We start from the raw sequence: 20,229 nt of genomic DNA, 5'->3' as shown, positions 1-20,229 counted from the left end.
AGTCTAAATAATGAATTAAATTTTTGATGTTATGACTTTTCTCTAATTTGTGATTATTTTATTAGATGTGATATGCCTATTGTATATGGAGTCATTATGTAGCATACAAAGATTTTTAACTCTTTAAAACTAGACGAGGCTTTGGCCTCCAAAACTAAAGTTTCTCAGGGACACCTCTGCAAAATGGAGTACGGTGGTCTTGGCAGATGGCATCATGCACAGTACACAGGAGTTGAAGTTATTGCATGCACTTGATTCAATGATTTTAGAAGTGCATTAAAGATGGTTCGACAACCCTTGATAATTACAAGTGGTTTCTGGCATGCAAATCGGAGATTTGAAGATCAGAGATCGGAGAGATCGCTTTGAATTAGTACGTAGTACCAGATTATAGCTGCAATAACATGGAACTAAGATCCAAGGACTCAACTCTTATCTAACAAACAGCACATCAACATCCACAAACCAGGAAATTACATGCACTAATTCTAGCACTCAAGTGCAAGCTGATAGATGGAGACATTAAGGGCACTTGGGCTTGTTGCCATGAGTTCTCATGTCAGTATAGCATCTCCCACACATTTCTCTGTTCCCCGCGGTGCCTGGAGGAACACATTTGCACCTGGCGCAGCAGGTTCTACACGCCCTTGCGCACACGTTTTGCCTTGAGTGCAAGCTGCACCTCACCTTGCACAACCCTCCACAATCTGCGAGACACAACCAACTTTTAATCACCAAATTCATCTTTCGAGGATGTTTTCCAGCTTAACAAAAGTAGTAAAAGGAAAACAAAAACCAGTGATATATATATATATAACAACTAAAATATTGCTTCTTTTTGCCTGCTGTCCAATCTTTTGTAACTATTCTCACTCTGTGAACTACAGAGTGCTTTTATGATAACCATGCATTTAAAAAAAAAGAGACTAAAATATTGCTTCTAAACATCAAAATAAGGGCAGAAAGCTCTACCAACGAAAGGCAAAAGCCTTCTGTTGGGTCCTTTCACCACCTGGGGAACTTGGTGCTCTTCAATCTTGGTTTCTGATGAGACCTGCAAAGGACATTAAGAAAATGTTAAAACTTAAAAAGGCGTATATAGTTTAAAAGTTGATCCTTAAATGGAAAACCAAAAGATAGTGCTGCTCTTTACCTGAGCCGTGCAGAAGAAGAAAACCAGAAGCAGGAGAGTAAAGCGTAACTCCATTAGGTCAGGTGGCAATGCTAGCACTTTCAGTGACAAATAATGCTGCTGTGATTTGGAAAGTTGGGATTGCTACTGCTAGTGGCAATGGTGCATGCTTTTTATAGTCGTTTCTTTCTTGCATAATTACAAAATCACCCATGAATTCTATTACTAATTACCTCAAAGATCATTTTTCTAAAGCCTATATGGACTGATTAATTCGCCAAAATTCCTCTCATGTTGAATTCGCTGCTACAATGGACACTGGACAGGTTGAACAACAATGCCAGATGCATTGCACCAGGGAAAAAGAATTATTAATAAGAATGCCAGCTGCATAGACTTACGCTCTTTCTATTATATGGCTCTGTCTCAATGTCCAAAACAATACCCTCCACCTCAACCATTTTGATAAATAAAACTAATTTTCATTTTTGTATGCAAATGGCTAAATTCAACTTTCTTATTTTCTATTTCTTTTAAGAATTTTTTTTCTCTATTTTCTCCTTCCATTTAGGAGTTTAAAAAAACTTCTCTTTATCCTTGATATTCAAAACTTGTACAATTTCTTCGTGTTAATGAGATATTGAATAGGATAGAAAAGCCCATCGGGGCATCCCTGTTTGCGGGGACATGCCTGTTACCACTTAGAAGAGCACCATACAAAGCTAATGATTTTTCACTCATTTACTCTCTCCCTTGGGTCCAGGGGAACAAGGTCACGAGGAAGCCAAATTGGCTTTGATACACTACTCAGGAGTCGGTCGAGGTAGTAAAGTTAGTAAAAACAGAAGAGTAGGACAAGGTTGCACACAAAACAGAGAGTGAAAGAGGGAGGTGTCACTTGGGCATCCTTAAAGAAAGGGGAGGAGAGATGAGATGATGACAGAAGAAACGCGTGTGCCTGCTAATGTTGAGCTGGATGATGGATCTTCCCAAAACCCGCACGGACCACACCCACATTAGGACACACGCATTACAGTTTATAGCAAAAGTCGACATAATGCATGATTCTATCTTGGACTTCAAGTCCCCACCACGGCCTTTTGCTTTGAATAAGAATAAGCCACCGCAATGACTTCAAATTGCCTATCCAAAGGTCTTTCTCTGGACGCTTCACTGACTCTGACTCGACTCTACCATTGCCCGCCTATCAGTAATTAGGATGAAGAGGCAACATATCTTTATCCAGCGAGCTATTTCACCTTCCTATTTAATAGAAAGGACAAACTCAACTTTTGGCTGCCATTGATAAGACGCAACTCAGAATATTAGCTCACCGCAGTGGTGATAGCAACAACCGGTTAAAAGCCTGGTACAAAGTTTTATGTGAAGACCGAGATAATTACTTGAGAACGGGTTTCCCAGGGGTCCAAACTCAGTTTTCATCAATGGATTCACCAAACATTCAAACTTGCCTTGAATTCCCAGCCCCAGCAGGCACCAGGGTTCGGATGCCACCTGTGATCAGATTACCTCAGCATCTATATTTTCATTTCATGCATTCCCAACAACTGCGACTCGACCCACATGTTTTCTCCTCCATCAGCCAGGAACAAAGTTCAATTCCAAAATGTTTTTATAATCCACAATTTACAAAACCTTTATTAATCAATTACAATACAAAGAGAGTGACCAAATGCTGTCAAGCTTGTGAACTAACTACAAAGTTTGGGAGCAAGATATAACTGATGAAGCTAACCAATATCTCTCAATGTCAATATTTTCCATATCTACCTCTGATTGGTGGTTAGAGCTCAAAAATTTTTACTTAAAAGTTGGAGTTCTCACCAATACCTGCCACAGGAAGAACAAACCAAAAAACTGTCTACAGAACTATTTCCCTCCATTAAGAGAACACTACTAGAAAAATATATTGACTTCCCTTTCACTCATCTCATATACATGATCTCTTGCATCAGTCAATGCACTCTGCATGATATAAGGAAAAAACAAAAAAAGAATTTAGATGCAATTGTTAAACAAATGGTAGTTCTAAAAGTGAAAAATAGAATTGGCCTAAAAATTTAGGTGAAAATAGTCAGAAAAATTAGACCAACAACAGCATTAGAATTGAAACAGAAGATAGAATGGAAACAAATAAGGTGAGAGGTTATATTACCTGCCCAAATTTTGTAAGAAAGTTACTTGCAAGGTTGAGAGATGTTACTGTGACATCTGCATTGGCCTTGAGTGCTTGAGCAATGGCAAAAGCACCATCATCCTACAAAAAACCCCATATCAAACAATGCAGCATGCAGGAAAGTCATAAACCAGATAATATGACAAAAAGTCTTTTACCCTAATCTCATTGAATCCCAAGTCAAGTGAAGTTAAAGCTTCATTAACTACTTTCAAGCTGCGAGCCAGGCAGGCTGCACCCTGCAAATAATGTGTATAACGGATCAAAGAATAAATTCAATGTCCACAAGGGTCTAACAAAGAAAAATGAAGTTTTTATCTACAGGTACATACTTCATCTTTAAGTCCATTTGCTCGCAAGTCCAGCATTGATATGGTATTATTATATCTCAACATATCTGCAATGAACTCCGCACCCTTTGGTCCTATCTACAATAGATCCCATTTCACATTGTTATAAAAGAAAAAAAAAAACAATCATTGAAATTGGTTTTACAGAGGTTTATGGATGTGAATTTACCTGACACCAACCGAGCTTAAGTGTTTTTACATTTCCATGGAACTTAAGAACTTCAGACAAAGCCTTTGCTCCATCTGGTCCAATGGGATTATAACCAAGTTCCAACTGAAGAGAAAAGGGGAAGAAAGTGGTGGTGGGGGGTGAATCATGTCACTATCCCAAATTGAATGATAGAAAGGGAGGCATAAAGAGCAGCTGAAGAAGATGATTATGATGGTGAAAGGGCTTACATTTGTAATGATAGTATTATCTTTTAAGGCTTCAGCTATCACACTGACCCCCTTGGCATGAATATTATTTCCACCCTATGGCATTATAAACCATTTGTCGTTTCTCAGAGGTTTGTATAAGAAATGCTCAAACTGAACGCCCAAAACATATACATACAATTTATTACAAAGAAGCATTCTCTTCTCACCAGGTCTATGGTTGTTATTGCCCGGTTTTGTTTCAAAGCATCTGCAATTTTATCTGCACCCTGATAAATTTTCAAAATTTTGTATCAATGAAGAAGTTTGACTCCAAGTTTCTGCACAACCGTTGGCAATCAAATTCACTATTTTACTTGATCAAAGTTCTAAACAAGAAGGTCAACACAAGAGCTTTCTTCCAATTCCTCCAAAATAAAACATAACCAATAAAGAACATAGCGCTTTGTTTAGTTGCCACTGGTTTAACACTCAGAAATGCCAAATCTACTAGAAAAAACTTTGTATATTGACTGTGTGTTTATTTATTGAATACCTCATCACCAATGTCATTCATGTAAAGATTCACCCACAGCAAGCTCTTGCTTTTTTTGATATATTCTGCAACGTGAAAAGCACCTTTTGCAGTTATTGAGTTGTTCCCAAGGTCCAGAAGAGTAATTTTCCCTAGAAAGAATATGCTTGTCAGATTAACTGCAATAGGCTGCTAGGAATAAAAATCAATGGCTACAAAAGAGAGAGATATGATATAATAAAATGCACACCTTTGTGAGAAGATAAGCCTAACAGCAAAGAGCGCACTCCTTCATCACCAATGGAATTTCCATGTAAATGAAGTTCCTGAAAACACCTCATGGAAATCCAGTATTTATTAGATGCATAAAAAAATAAAACATAGCACTTTTTGCTTAGGTTAAACGAAAATTGGTATACTTATCAATGGCCAATATGATCACTTAATGGAAATGAACACTCTAACCACAGTAGCATTTTCATCCTATATTATAAATGCAGAGCCCTCTAATACTCCAAATTGTTACTTAGTACCAGAAACAATGTTAAAATGCAAGTATAAACGAAGCAATAAAGATGTCAAAAAGAGTGACCTCTCATCATATAGTTTAGAACAAATAGAAGCAGAAGTAAATAAGAAATGTACCCGTAAAGACTTGTTGCCCTCCAGCCCTTTAGCCAATGCATTAGCCCCCAAAGCACCACCATAATTACCACTTGAACAATAAAATTATGTCAGAAATCCCTGATGCAGATTAAAAAAAAAAAAGACATTTCCTGATGTTCCAAAAGGAAGGTAAGCAGATTTTGCTTTCAAAAACAGTTCAAGAATGAAAGATGCATCCAGCCATCTGAGACATAACCTATTGCAAATGAAACTTTATATATTATTTAAAACAGAAACCAAAAGAACTTTAACTCACTTTAGGTGTAAATTCCGGACAGTGTTGTTCTCAAGAAAAGCTCCCGCTAAACTTGTAAATCCCTACCTCCATTCCCACAACCAAAAGAGAACAAAGAGTAAATTCGCTGCTTCACTTAATTAAATTTTAAGCCATAATTTAAAGAAAGAGGCAAGGTAATTGCTTACAGAATAGTCAATCATATTGTTATTAAGTTCAAGAACACGTAAGGTTGAATTTTTCTTCAACAACTCTGCAATAGCCTTTGCACCCTGCATAGATGAGAAATTCACGATTAAAGCAAATCTCCACTACATAGGCCTTCAGTTCTCTTTCACACAGTACTTCCAACATCCAAGGGCAATAGAGTGTATGCTTACAGAAAGCTAACCTCATCTCCTAGGTCAACACTGTTTAGCTGGAGCTTTTGAATACTAGCATTATTCACCAAAATATCGCATAGGCACTGCACACAAAGGTTAATTACTCAAAACATACACCTGAACATAAAGAAAAATTCTCAGCAAAAACTTTGAATCCATAAAACCTGGGCACAATCAATATTAATTTACTGTAATGCAGTAATGACACTTGAAATCTTAGGAGCCTTTTGTTCAGGAAAGCATATGTTAGAAAGTAAAGCACAATGCTTGTTTCTATGCTTCACAATGCTCCCAACATCCAATGGGATTTAAACATTCACGCACATAAATGCAAATGCTTACAATGATGCAGAATTCTTTTCAATCCATCTTAAAAAATTAAAAAAATTCATAAACTGCCCTTGAATGGTTACAAGAAGACTTTATCTTATGGTGCTTTAGAAGTAGGGAAAAAATCTATTATTTTCATCATAAACAATACAGAATTTGTTCATATGCTATCTTGTTCTGAGTTGAGTTTCAATAATGAACATTATAGAATTTGTTCATATTTATGCTTCCTGATCTGGGTACCATAAGCATGGGCTTCTGTCTGGAAGGATTCATTATGATGTTATGAGAGACAAATAGAGACCAAAGACATGAATTTACAAAAAAATCAATTTTTTCATATGATTTTGAACGAGCAAGAACACTTTCGATTTAAAAAATCTCCATCCTTCAAGGAGAATGAGAAACGTAGTAACCATAAAATAGTGTTAGAGAAATATGAAAGAATAAGGAATCTCTAAATAAACGCTAACTACCCTTAAACATATTAGGTGCCAGAAGAAAAACTTATGTTGATCAAGAACCTTCTCCCTACCTAATATTATAAGGAAAAAAATTACACAGCCCTCAATGTTGCAGGATAGGCCCATTTAACTATTTGTAAGTTGTCAGTTATATAATGGTGAACTTGTGCTGACCTTTACTCCTTCATCTCCAATGGGGTTTCCCGAAAGATTAAGGGTTTTCAATACAATATTTGCTTGAAGAACACCATCTAAGGCTTTTATCCCTGCAGCCGTTATTCCATTAGCAGCAAAACTCACTTCCTCAACAATCTGAAAAAGAGAAGAGTCTGCTCAGAGAGTTCATAAAGAAGACAATCAGTGCTTACAAGTTTCAATACTAACATAGAGAAGTTACTAGACAGTACAGTCAAAATGAGAATCTTTTAGGACTGTGATAAAATAAGGTATAACATCTCAATCCTCACGATAGACACCATGAAAATAATAGAATAAGACAGTGAAAATAAGACTAGAGAAACGTAACCTTATTGTAACCCAAGCTCTCAGCAAGAAAAAACAGCCCTTCATCTCCAAAGTTACGTCCTGAGAAATAAGTAGTATAAGGTGAATTATTTTTCATTCACATGAAATGAATTTATATGCAGTGAAACATATATTGCATCTTAAAATCCAACTGGATAACTTGCCAGCCATGCTAAGGAAAGAAAGTAATCACACCACAATGAAAATTTTTTAAAACACTCTAGTTGACTGTTTTCTTTTTACTGTTTATTAACTGCATCTTGGAAATTCATTGCTCCATAATTAAATTGAGAGCTGGAAGACTTAGCGTGATTAATAGGCTGTTTCACTCTAATCTATACAAATAAGTCTATAATCAGAAAAGATTAGCAGTATGCTTCTTCCTTGCCTACATCTATTCAGTCAGCATACCTGACATGTCAACACTGCTGAATGCCCTGAGTTCCTTGGCAAATTCATTGAGTGTCTGCTTTGACTGTCTATCAATTTTAGCAGCAAAACCTGACAACAAATTTGTACCTGGGGCAAAAGACCACTTCAATCCTTGCGAAGGAGATTTATTTTCAACAGATGAAGACCTTGATGGCTTTGGCATAAGGAGTTTCTCCACCACTTTCCATAAAACTGTCAGCTGAAGACATCAATTAGCACACACATACATAAACATAGCAACTAAAATTTGCTGCACTGGCATAAATCGTGCCATAAAAAGTCTAAAGCCAAAGGAACACTCCGAAATGCCATTAATACCCGTAGGGCAACAGAGAGCTAAGAAAAGACTTTATCCACGTTGGCTTAAACACTAAAGAAATACTGATATCAGATAATAAGTGAAATGTCATCAACAAATGTAATGATTATAATAATGGAGTGAGCAGCTAAGCAAAACTATAATGCCAGTAAACTTTCATTCTCCAACCAAATTTGAGAATTGCTATATCCCCGCCTTAACGATTAATGAAAAACACGAAATTTGATATAGAATGCATTCGTTTAACTTCCTTCCAAATTAAGCATCCACAAGTAAAGAATAAACAAAGAGGAAACAAACGGAAATCCATACCGAAAGTAGCGGCGACGAAAACGCCTGCAGGCACTACAAATGATGCAACCTGCTTCACCGGAGCACTACTCGTTGGCTGCTCTGCCTGGGACTGTCTGTATATGCGCCGCCTGGCGCCTCCCTCTGCACCATACGCTGCCTTCACCGTCAATCTCTTCGACCTCGAATAACATCTCCAAGTTCCAAAGGACGTCGTATACGGAACAAGCCTGCCGCCAGAGTCCGAAGCCAACGGTTTAAAGCGGAGACTCTGCTTGCTTGGACGAATCTGAGATTTATGAAACGAATGAATGAAAAGAGTTACGTTTGTTTTTTGAGAGAGAGAGAAGAGCGCGCGTCTTTGACTTTTACCTTGGTGTGAGAGTAGAGGGGGAGAGTGGAAGTGAAGCCCATGGAAGTGGAGTCAAATGCGCATAAGTGGAAGAGATGTTCTAGTCCGCCTACTGGTTGGGTTTACAGAAAGAGGAGAAAGAAATAGGAACGGCGAGTGACTCTCCGGGATGTTGTAAAACTAAGGTCACCAGCAGCGGCACCAAAACCATTTCCCTGTGTATTTCGATTTCGACTCCTGGGTTTCGGCCCATTTTTTATCGGATGAAGAATTAAGTTGAAGCCCAAATTTTTTTATTTAGCCCCCGTTTTTTTTTGAGCCATAAGCCTTCCCTTGCCCTGAATGTTGGGACTGTCGTTTTTGTGGAAATGGCTAGTTTTCATTCTTTTTCAAATATAAAAATGGATAGTTCTTTTTTTTAGAAAGTTTTTAAGGCATATAAATTCAGAAGGTATGAAACTGAACTTGAGTTAGTGTGTGTGAGATCAATTTAGTTATTTACAATATTATATATCGGTAACGGTCAATCTTTTTTATTTTCAAATTTTTTTAATTTTAAATTTCAATTCAACCCTCATTGTAATCCCATGGTTTTTATATGGCTATCATCCAAATGGTGTAAGTTATCATCCAAATTGATAAATGAAAGTCATAAAGCTACTCGTATATATTCAATCTGATAAAATTTCTCTTTTCATAATTATGATAGAAAATTAAATAAACTTTAATAATTTACATATTTTAATAATAACTAAGCCGTATAAAAAGTTGACAACTAAGACTCCGAACTTGTCAGTTGCCAAGCTTGACAATATAATCTACGTTTTAAGCTTGAAAAGGTGACAAGCTTGAAAACTTAAGCCCTACTAAATTTATAGGTAAAGAAGCTTACAAGTTCCAGAACTTGAAATTAAGGTGACATCTGATACCTTACAATGTAATGTGATTATAAGTAATATAATTACAAGTAATATAATTATAAGCAATGTGATTATAAGGAAAATAACATTGTAGTATTTGGTATATAAGTAAAGTAATCATTAAAATGCAGAGAAGATAACATTACAGCGTTTGGTTTATAAATACTTTATTGGTAATATAATGTTAATTTTTAGAATTATCTCTATTTATTAAAATGTAAATTTAATATACTTGTATTTTTTATTGTTAATTTTTATATAATATCATCTTTTAAATATATTTTTAATGTCATATATTTTATTTTTATTTTTTATTATAATCTTATATTTTTATTTTTATTTTTAATATAATTTTTATATTATATATTTTATTTTAATTTTTTTTCCTTTAAAAGTCACTATCAATTTTATTAATAGTTACCATGACTACTGAGAATAATAAAAAGACATTCTTGAAATCTTTATAAAAAATAAATTATAATATTATAAAATATTTTTAACAAAATAACAAAGTTGAAGTGTAAAAATGTCTTTAATAACATTATACAGTGCAATACAATCTAATTGTATTAGTTTTAGACTGCAATCATATTATATCCATTGGTTGTAATGTGATTGCATTGCAATCTTACATTGTAGTGATTTGTTACAAAACAAATACTACAATATAATTTAATTAGGTGCATTGCAGGGATTGTACTCGTAATTCTCTTATATAATTGGTCATTAGAGACAATAATGTGACCTTGACGTGTCAAAAAGTGTTGATGTGTAGCAGACGTATCAAAAATATAAAAAAAAACTATGTGGCTTTTCCTTTTTTTTTTTCTTCTCCTTTTTGTTCAAAACTATGCCCTCTTGTGGGGCTATTAAAAGCATACAATAAAATCTCTACAAATTAATATTCATTATATTAATAATATCGATTAAATAATTTTTTTGATCGGTCTCGACTTGAAACCAACATAATAAATTAATAATTCACTAAATTTATAAGATAATACATTTTAAAAAAACACATGTGTTCCGCTTCATATATAAATTAATAATCTCATTTTAGATCAAAATTATATATATATATATGACTCAATTAGAAAGCTTTTGTAAAATATGATTCCAATGTTACTTGTTTCTTCTTGAAATCGATGTCTTCTTAGACATCATCTCTAATTTTTTTTAGTACATTAAGAAGCTTTGGTGTAGTGTTCTCGTATTGTAAGAGAAATTATGCAATGTGATTGTTGCTTTAAGTGCATATGCAAGAAAGGCTCTAGTATTGAACTATTGTCTTCAACTTCATCTTCTTTATCATTTCCCATGATGTTTTCAATAAGTTGCTCATCATGAATAATGATAATTCATAATTCGGTAATTAGGTAATATTGGTATAATTACAATACACAATACATGTATTAAATTCAATATTTTGAAAAAAATAAAAAATACCTTGATAAATTAATTTTTTTATTAACTAATGTATAAATTAATAAATTATGAATTTATAGATTTAATAATATCTCGTTTAATTAATAAATTTTTCCTAATCCCAAGAGTATTAATTTATTGAGGTTTTATTGTATTTTTTTTTTTGCATTTTTCCTTCTTTGTCTAGCTGTCCTCTCTCTCTACTTTACCTTTATTTCCCCAAGATTGACCTTCCAAACCTAGATTTCGACTATTGGCCATCGATTACCTATCAAGGGAGAAGAAAAAAAGTCATCAATCACTAATCATCATGCCTACTTGTTAGTGACATGAGAACATAAAATGACAATTGATATTTTGTCTAATGACAATTAGTCAACCATTAGTAATAAGGGTTTATTTGATTGAAAAAAATGCATAAGTTTGATTGATCGCAATAAAAGAACAAAGAATTATTTATATTTTTTAAAATAATTTAGAAACTTTTTTGAGCATTATGTAAAAAAAAATAACACTAATGATAATTACCCTAATTAATCTTCATCTTTAAAGTTCGTTATTAGTGAATAATAAGAGGTTATTGGTTTCTACTTTCTAAAACATATATATGTAATAATTAAGTTAATAACTATCTAAATTTCCATTTTCCCTTCCAATTATAATATCATTTGTTTTTCTTTTTTCTTGCCCATTTCTAATTGGCGTAATTTTATAAATGGGCCCCATGCATAAGGCATTTCTAAAAATAAGCTTGCCCATAATTTTAACTATTTTTAGCCAAGAGAATTAAAATTAGAACAAAATTACCCTTAATGAACTCGACCCATTTGTTTGGCTCTGCGCCTCAACCTGAAACCTATTAACGGGTCAAGTATGTTTACAAAGTGTGTAACTCATCAGTTCTCATCGACAGATTGTACATCTCCATAGAAAGAATTCTCTCGAAAGCATTCCTCGTCGGTTCAACTTTTGAGCATTTTCGCAGTGGTAGAATCATATTGGAGTGGTTATTATTCACATAAAAGGTAGTTCACATATTGAGTAGTGAGAGGAAGTTCACATTACGCGAAGAAAGGTATAATATTTATATTTTTATTTTTATTTTTAACCATGTGGAGAAATGTTTTTAGGGCTATTGTTATTCTTCATATTTTTCATTTATGGTTTTTGAGCATAAACGTAAGCATATTGCTTGTTCATATTGATATTCTTGTTGTTTGAAATTGTTGAATATAAATATGAAGTTAGTATTGTTGGGGTTTTTGGGGTTGAAAGGTGACAAGGCTTGCATGACTGGTTGATATGCATGCATTATCACCTTTTGATAGGTATTGGGTTTAGGGCTTAGGTATTGCGTGACTGAGGGCTTACGTACGTGGTTGACACTTTATGGGTGACTAGATTTTTGCATGGTGTCACTTAAGGTGTGCACGATTGCATTAGGCACTGCATTTAGGTTTTAACATTGTGTGACTGGTTGATAAGTCATTACGTGAGTGGTTGATAGGTCATTAGGTGAATAAGGTTCACGCATGGTGTCACTTAGTATGTGCGTGATTGGTTTAGTTGTTCTTAGCATTGCATGACTTGTTGATAAATCATTACGTGATTAAATGTAAGTAATTGTGTGACTTCTTGATAAGGTATTGCGTGACTGTTATCTGTATAAAAGTGAGCAAGTATTATAACTGCAAGAAATTTATCTGTATGGCATTGCATGACTAACATTGTGTTCATTCTGTATTATTTTGGGTTAACTGTAATGCTGTAATATGTATATGTTGATTTACTTAATAATCCATGCTCGACATGTGCATTAATTATTCTATTTTAGGGTTATCTAAAAACAGTTAAAATTATCGTGAAGGTCATTTTTTGATTGAGCTTATAAAGAGGGCTATTGCTCAAAAATTCCTCTTGTTTTTTTTTTAATTTACAATGATCATATTTACTAAAATGAAAATGTTATCTATTTTATGTTGCAGATGACTAGAACAGGAACAGAGTAGGATAATGTGGAATCTTTGCTTTGTGTGCCGAGGCACCGGTGGGGCTTTAACACTGGCATTGACATCCACTATAAGTGGTTGTATCTGCATGTGATACCTGAGATGTTACGCAAAATAAATGAGTTGGAAGCCATGAAGAAAACATGCTTTGAGCATATGATAAATGCCGAATCAAAGAAGAGTTTATTCTGTGCCAGTTTCATGCATAACCTAATGTTACTCAGAATTAATGAACCAGGTGACATCAAGGGTGAGTTATGGTTTGCCATTGGCAAAACGAAGGCCTAGTTCTCTAAGAAGGAGTTGTGCCTAATGACAGGACTGAAGTTTGGTACCTTGTTGATACTTATTGTCAATCCCTACGACGCCATCTTGGGAGGAATTCATTAGCGATATTGGGGACTAGGCAATGAGGTGAAGATACGACAAGTTTTAGAGACATTTAAGGGAAGGTTGTTTCAGCAAAATGGAGACACAACCAAGATGGCCCATGTCTTAATCGCAAGCAATGTTTTATTCGATCAAGACTACAAATAATCAGTGATTCTGTGGTTGTTGTTGCTGGTTGAGAATATCGATGACTAAAATGCATTCTTATGGGGCACATACGTTTGGAGTTTGACCGTCGATTACTTAATGAAAGGTTTTGAATCTCCAACGATAGGAGTAGTAAAGAAGAAATGTTACCACCTCTACAGATTTACATGGGCATTTCAAGTAGTGTGTCATACCTTAATATTTTTCATTATTCTTTTTGCATAAGATTTTATGAGGTGAGTAAAATGTTTTATAATTGATGTGCAGTTTTGGGCATTGGAAGCAATTCATGATAGCCGAAGCTTGTTTGGAAGGCAGTGCCAGTCTGGATAGGTTTGCCCAAGAATGCTGAAATAGCATTGTGATGAGAGGCTTATAAGCTTCCACGTCAATATTGCATGTTTGGAGAGAGAAGGCAAGGTGAGTAAAAAAGCCATATTATTTTTATTTTATCTAATTTTATTTTTTTGTCATAGGGTAGCTAAGGTTCAACCTAATGGCAATGTATGTTTTGGTGCAGTTGTGCGCAGTTGGGACCTTGGAGTTAATTGCAGAAGAGTTGTTGACCGCATATTGGGCTGACATTGATGTTAATATCTCTGAAAGCCAACAATATGTTCCATTGTGTCAACCCTACTACTGAGGCTCGTGGTGCGCTAAAGCTCATGTTTCTCCTCATGCTATTTTTCTTGCTACTCCATCTACTATTCCTCATGTTGCTCTTGATGCTGTTTCTCTTCATGGTACTCTTGATGCTGTTTCTCCTCATGGTACTCTTGATGTTGCTTCTCCTCATGCTGCTTTCGATGTTACTTCTCTTGTTTCTCATAATGCTACTACTCTTCCTGCTCTTGTTGTGAATTCTCATGCTACTCCTCATTTTGCTTATACTATTTCCTCTCATGATGCTCCTCATGCTCAGGGGCGTAACTCATCGCTGCATCCTCAAATAATTACAAGCTTTAAGCAAAAGTTGCAATGGATACGGACACAATGGAAGAAAGACCTATGGTCAATGCAAACGGAGATGCAGATGGACATGCAAATGTAGATGCAGTCGTTACGGATGGAGGTTGAGCGAGACATGTATATGCATATGCATGCAATGCAGTTAGAGATCTAGTGAGTGATGCAGATGTAGATGCATTCAATGCATTTGGATATCTAACAATCACTATAAGGGTTGGAGGATCATATTGTCAGTCGATTGATCGACCGTTATGAGGTATGAGCTTCTATCTTTTTTCATTGTGTGAGTTATAACATGTACGATGTATACACTATTTTAATGTGTTTGATTTTTTTTACTGTGTAGAATCGGTTGATAGGTGAAGAGGATATGTGCTCAACGAAAAGGGCAACGGTACTAGGGTTGATCTTAACGAGGCAGACAACATAAACCAGGCAATTGCATCGGCTCCAAGCTCACTTCCCGCAACCTCGATCAAAGATCATCCTACTAATAGTCCAACTACAAGTTCCCTACATCTTGCTCTTATCTCAACTCCACCAGAAGCCACCTAGCATTGTCAGAGCACATATTCTCCTCAGGCTCCACCTCCACCTCAAGTTGAAGAGGAACTTCATCCTATGAGTAGTCCAACTACAACTTTCTTGCATCCTACTCGTGTCCCAAATCCATTAGAGGCCCTCAAGCATGATCAAATCACACTTTCTCTTGAAGCCACACTTCCACCTCAAGTCGAAGATGCACGTGTGTCGACAAATACCTTCAAAGCCCATACGTTAACCCGTTATTAGTCCAACGTAGAGTGAATGATGATTTGAAGGACATATATGAGTCTTTCATGAAAGACAAGCAAGCTAGGTAAACTGATAATAGTACACGATATTAGGGTTAATGATTCAAAATTATTGATTCCATAGACCTTTCGACGTGGGTATTATATATATATGCAATGTTAACATTCTGAGCATTGAAGGGTAGGAGGCCTTAATTTTTTTGGCAATTGGAGATGCTGAGTGAGTTGTTAGATAACCAACACATTGACGCATGCATCAACGTCATGTGTAAACGAGCGCATGAGCACCATTTACAACTCTACAAGTAGAGACTATGCATTGTTAACAGCTATTTCTATATAAATATATTTTAATGAGTTGTAATTATTAAAATGTATGGGATGTGTATTAGTTAATGGCATTTAGCTATTATAAGTAACTTAATTGACAACTTATTTTTCTAGGTCTGAGTAAAGAAATGCGACCTCCCCCGATCGATAAGACATTCAAGCCGACTGAGATGGTATTGCCAAAACATGTGCTTGAATATACGAGTGGTGGGAGTCCTCTGTGGGGTTTGCCATGGCACAAGGTTGACTTAATTCTCGTATCGTGCATTTTCGATGGCCACTAGGTGGTAGTGCATATCAACTTACTGAAATGGAGTATGACGTTAGTTAACTCATTGTACAGTTAGACAAATGCAATGAAGTCTAGCTTGCATGATAAGCAAATGGATCCATTAACAAAATTGTTTCCCATTACACGCCACCGGGTCGGGTATTTTGTCAGCTTGCATTGTCAAAAGTGACCTTTTACATGAATGAGGTATAAGTTAAATGTAGAAATCCTAAAACAGCAAGATTCGCACAGTTGCGTGGTTTGGGTTATCTCTTCGTTGCAGTGGTTGATAGGTTCGGAGGATCATACCCTAAAGGTAAACGCCATGGATGGCCTTCGAAAAAGTTTTACCCTAGAGATTTTTGCAAATAGTGTGATTTGTTAATTTTTTAATTTGTTTATTCTTTTTCCTAATATGTAAAGTAACATTGATGTGTATCATCTCCAAATTATTCTTTTTGTATCATTTACAAACTATCATTTTTTATATCATTAAACAAAGAGAAAGGCAATAAGAACAATTCGGTATTCATTGATGTGATAAGCAAATGGGTCTAAGAACAACATTGTTTTTTTCTTATTTTTATCTTAAATTCTGTTAGTATTTTACGCAATTTACATGCCAGAGTTCATGAGTTGTATATGCCAACCTCGTGACTTTATAGACTATGTGACATGTTGATATGAATTGCGTGACATAGGCATGTAACACAATGCCTGCACTAGTCGATATAGAGAGGACGTCACAAGTTGATATGGCATTGCGTGAATGGGGTGTAGTCATAATGTGACATATGCATTGCATGAAGGGTGTGTATGAATCACGTGACTTGTTGATATGGAATCGCGTGATTATTTGATATGGAATAGCGTGACTAGTTGATATGGAATTGCGTGACTATTTGATATGAAATCGCAGGACTAGTTGTATGGAATTGCGTGACTATTTGATATGGAAGTGTGTAACTATTTGATATGGTATTGCATGGCTTCAAGCATGACATTACGTGACTCACTTATTGTGTGTCATGTTCGTTGGAGTAGGGTAAGGCAATTATGATGGACAATATCAAACCATAACCCAACCCCAAGAAGCATCATAACATAATATCCAGTTAAATACCTTAAACCCTCAACCAGAAGTTTGAGTAAACATGCGAAAGTTAAACCACATATACTAAAAAAAAAACCAATAAACCACAAATTGTTTAGCAAACAAATTGCAGTATCCTTAAACCAGTTAACAATTTGTTCATCCCTAACAATTTGTCCATCATAAAATGTGAATCTTCATCTGTTATGCTTGACTCAGCTAGAACCAATGACAACTGACTTCATTTTTCTCTGAGATTCTTGTCGAAAAAACCCATCTCTATCTGTTTCTTTTGGTCAAGCTTCTATTGCCCGATCGGCTGTATCTGTTCTTTGCATTAGAAGATTCTCAACATTCTGTATCCTCAATTCCAATGTATGTATTATATCAGTTTGGTTAGTGAGTTTCTCATCAATTATCATAAGCATATTATATATCACATCATTCGAAATAAGATCTAGAATAACTCTAGATGGACAAGTGGATGAAGTATCATAGGCAAGATAAATTGGCTGCCTTCGATAGAGTTGAATAACTCATCGACAACAATCTCACATCCCTTTTCCAGGAGCCATCCAACAAAGAGATTACGAGGCCTGCTTCAATCAGCTAGATATCAATTACTCCAAATCCCTTTCTTCTTAACAAGAGTTGATGTGATGTTTCCATATGGTAGAGTCGTTTCATCCTGTAAGGTGACTCCTTTCATTCTGCTGATCATATATTGTGCAATATTTACACCCGATTGGGTTTTAATTGATTCCATCATCCACAAGCCCTCAACGTTAACATGTCTTAAACGACTGATCTTTCCCTGTAAAGCCTGACTTTATAAAACACTTATCATAACATACATGTGATGATAGCATGATTGCATGCTAGGAGAGTCCTGAAAAATTTATAAAAGTAGGTATTGTACCTAGAGGTGCAACAAAGTTAATTTAAGCCTCGAACTAGATCAAATAGGAATTTTAAGGTGAAATTAAGAGCTTCACAGTCTGGGGATGACTCAAAATGATAATTCGAAATTTGAGGATCAATTTGGAGTGAAATCGAAATTTTCACTATCTAGGGGCAAAATGGTCATTTGCCACTTAGGGACAAAATGAGAATTTTTAGAAAAGATTTTTTAGCCCCATTTGACTTATTGGAGTATGATTTGAGTATTGGAGTATGATTTAAGGTTGAGAAGTGAAAAAAAATTGTAATCCCGGTATTTTTCGGAGCATAGGGGTAAAATGGTAATTTTTCCACCTTAGGGGCAAAATTGTAATTTTACACACCCGACACTTGTCCAGCACATGGATTTTATTCAATATTATCATGGATAATTGAAGGCAATTTAAGTGGTGGAGAGAGATTGCTTAATTGTTAAGTTGAAAAAATGGACCAATAGGATGGTGACATGTGTCAAGTTTATATCCATTTATATTTTTAGCTTTAAAATCAGCAAAAATCAGCCTATTTTCTTCATTATGGCTGGCCAAAGCATGAAGTGAAGAAGAACAAAGAAAGAACAAAACCTAGGTGGGAAAATTGAAGAAAAAGTACGGGATTTCAAGGCATTAAGCTAATAAAGGTAAAATTTTGTGCTTTTATCTTATGATTTACACTACCCATGCTTTNTGTTTTTGTGACATGAAACAAGTGGGAACTTACCCATGATGTACTCAAGTAATGAACCATGTGGTACGTATTCATAAACCAATACTTTTGCACCTTTTGGTCCTGTTAAAAAATATATTCCCTGTCTTAGATTTTCTTAGTACTAACTTAGAGACAAATTGATTAATCCATGGATGACTTGAGGGCGCAATTAGCGTACCAGGTTCTTCACAAAACCCCACCAAACCTATGAGATTTGGATGATTGACTGTCGAAAGAAGCCTCACTTCTGTTTCAAGAAACCAGTAAAAACACACTAACCAATTATCCAGATTCCAGGATCAAGATAAATTAAACTATGCATGTAGAGTTAAGGGTGGTTTACCATTTCTGAATTCTTCAACGCTTTGGTATGACTCGGCGTGAGCTCTCTTGATTGCTAACGTACCTTCAGCCTCAAAGATTCCTTTGTAGACATTCCCGAACGCACCAGACCCCAACAAACAGTCTGCACTGAAATTCCTGGTAGCCTTCTCCAGCTCCTCCAGCTGGAAACGCCTCAACCTTAATTTCTCAGCTTTCAGACCTCCTGTTTTTGACATTCTGAAAGTTGTTAGAACCTACAAAAACTGACAGACATTTGAAACAAACTGCTGATCCTCACAAGAGGTCTGAGTCTAACCTTTACGGCTCCATCTTCGGCTAAGCTTTCTTCTGCAAAAGAAGAACAACGAGGATCCCACTAAGACTGCTATGATGGCAATGATGAGAACTCCCCACATTTGCTTATTACTATGAGCATGACCAGATGTTTCAGAACCCCCTAGCAACCGAAATCTCTTGACCATTGCAAATAAATAAGTAAAATGTCCCAACACCAAAACCCCAAGATTTTATTAAATTACCTCCATTTCTACCATCGGTTCATTATCCAGGAAGACTTTTATTTAATTTCCTTCTGCTCTGAATATATTCCTTGACTGAAAAGAGGCAGGCAGAGGAATATGGGAAAGGATTGATCTCCCTGCCGGCAAACCTTATTTTCAAACAGAAATCTATATATATATATATATATATATATATATATATATATATATATATATGTACCTCGGTCGGAGAGGCGCGTAAGGTATCTCTTAAGGTATGGACATAATTCACGTCACGTCAAACTACCTCGTGATGATGAACTCCGCTAACGTCAAGGAATGGCTGTGTCTTTCAAACTAATAAATTGTTTACGTATATACGAAATTTTTAACAGCCTTGACGGACTCGGTTAGATGCCTCGGCCAAGGTATCCTCGAGAATGATTTTGGTAGGGGCCAAGCTTTTAAGATACTAATAAGCCATGTTGAATATTTAAATGAAATGAATATTTATGTTATGAAATACATATTGAGATGAAATATTTTCATTGTCTCCTTTTACTTGACTTTAGATATTTCGAATGATGTTTATTTACTCACTAGGATTATAAAATCTCACCACTCTCCTTTCCACCCATTTCAAGTTCAGATTAGGCTGTAGATAGCTGAGTTCATCGAGGACTACCCTTGGATTTGCATTCCTTCAAACTGTAAGTTCACAGTCCTCTTTACTTTTGGTTATTCGGGGGCCCACTTGTTATTGTAAATTAAATTAAATACTCTGACTTACTATATTACAATATGTATGAATTTATTTAGCTTTTATGCTACAAAAATTATTT

General features: G+C 35.4%; 3 protein-coding genes across 3 annotated transcripts; all 3 read right to left on the bottom strand.

Annotated features, from left to right (window-relative positions):
• LOC18609375 (gibberellin-regulated protein 3) lies at nt 345-1,442 on the bottom strand. The gene is made up of 3 exons (XM_007044450.2): nt 1,154-1,442; nt 973-1,054; nt 345-707 (listed from the first exon to the last, which is right to left on the bottom strand). The coding sequence occupies exons 1-3, from the start codon at nt 1,205-1,207 to the stop codon at nt 523-525; spliced, it is 321 nt and encodes a 106-aa protein (XP_007044512.2). The 5' UTR covers nt 1,208-1,442; the 3' UTR covers nt 345-522.
• LOC18609374 (protein NLRC3) lies at nt 2,745-8,785 on the bottom strand. The gene is made up of 18 exons (XM_007044447.2): nt 8,589-8,785; nt 8,238-8,505; nt 7,586-7,798; nt 7,176-7,234; nt 6,824-6,961; nt 5,864-5,938; nt 5,661-5,744; nt 5,494-5,555; nt 5,217-5,286; nt 4,822-4,897; nt 4,593-4,723; nt 4,267-4,326; nt 4,079-4,153; nt 3,849-3,953; nt 3,662-3,757; nt 3,488-3,568; nt 3,309-3,410; nt 2,745-3,118 (listed from the first exon to the last, which is right to left on the bottom strand). Exons 1-18 carry the CDS (start codon nt 8,628-8,630, stop codon nt 3,050-3,052), a joined length of 1,806 nt encoding a protein of 601 aa, XP_007044509.2. The 5' UTR covers nt 8,631-8,785; the 3' UTR covers nt 2,745-3,049.
• LOC108660701 (probable serine/threonine-protein kinase RLCKVII) lies at nt 18,529-19,369 on the bottom strand. Its single transcript, XM_018114965.1, has 4 exons — nt 19,204-19,369; nt 18,970-19,110; nt 18,742-18,810; nt 18,529-18,644 (listed from the first exon to the last, which is right to left on the bottom strand). The coding sequence occupies exons 1-4, from the start codon at nt 19,367-19,369 to the stop codon at nt 18,529-18,531; spliced, it is 492 nt and encodes a 163-aa protein (XP_017970454.1).

This window comes from Theobroma cacao, chromosome 2, assembly GCF_000208745.1.
Source record: "Theobroma cacao cultivar B97-61/B2 chromosome 2, Criollo_cocoa_genome_V2, whole genome shotgun sequence".
Lineage (NCBI taxonomy): Eukaryota > Viridiplantae > Streptophyta > Magnoliopsida > Malvales > Malvaceae > Theobroma > Theobroma cacao.
This window is presented reverse-complemented; position numbering and strand designations above follow the sequence as displayed.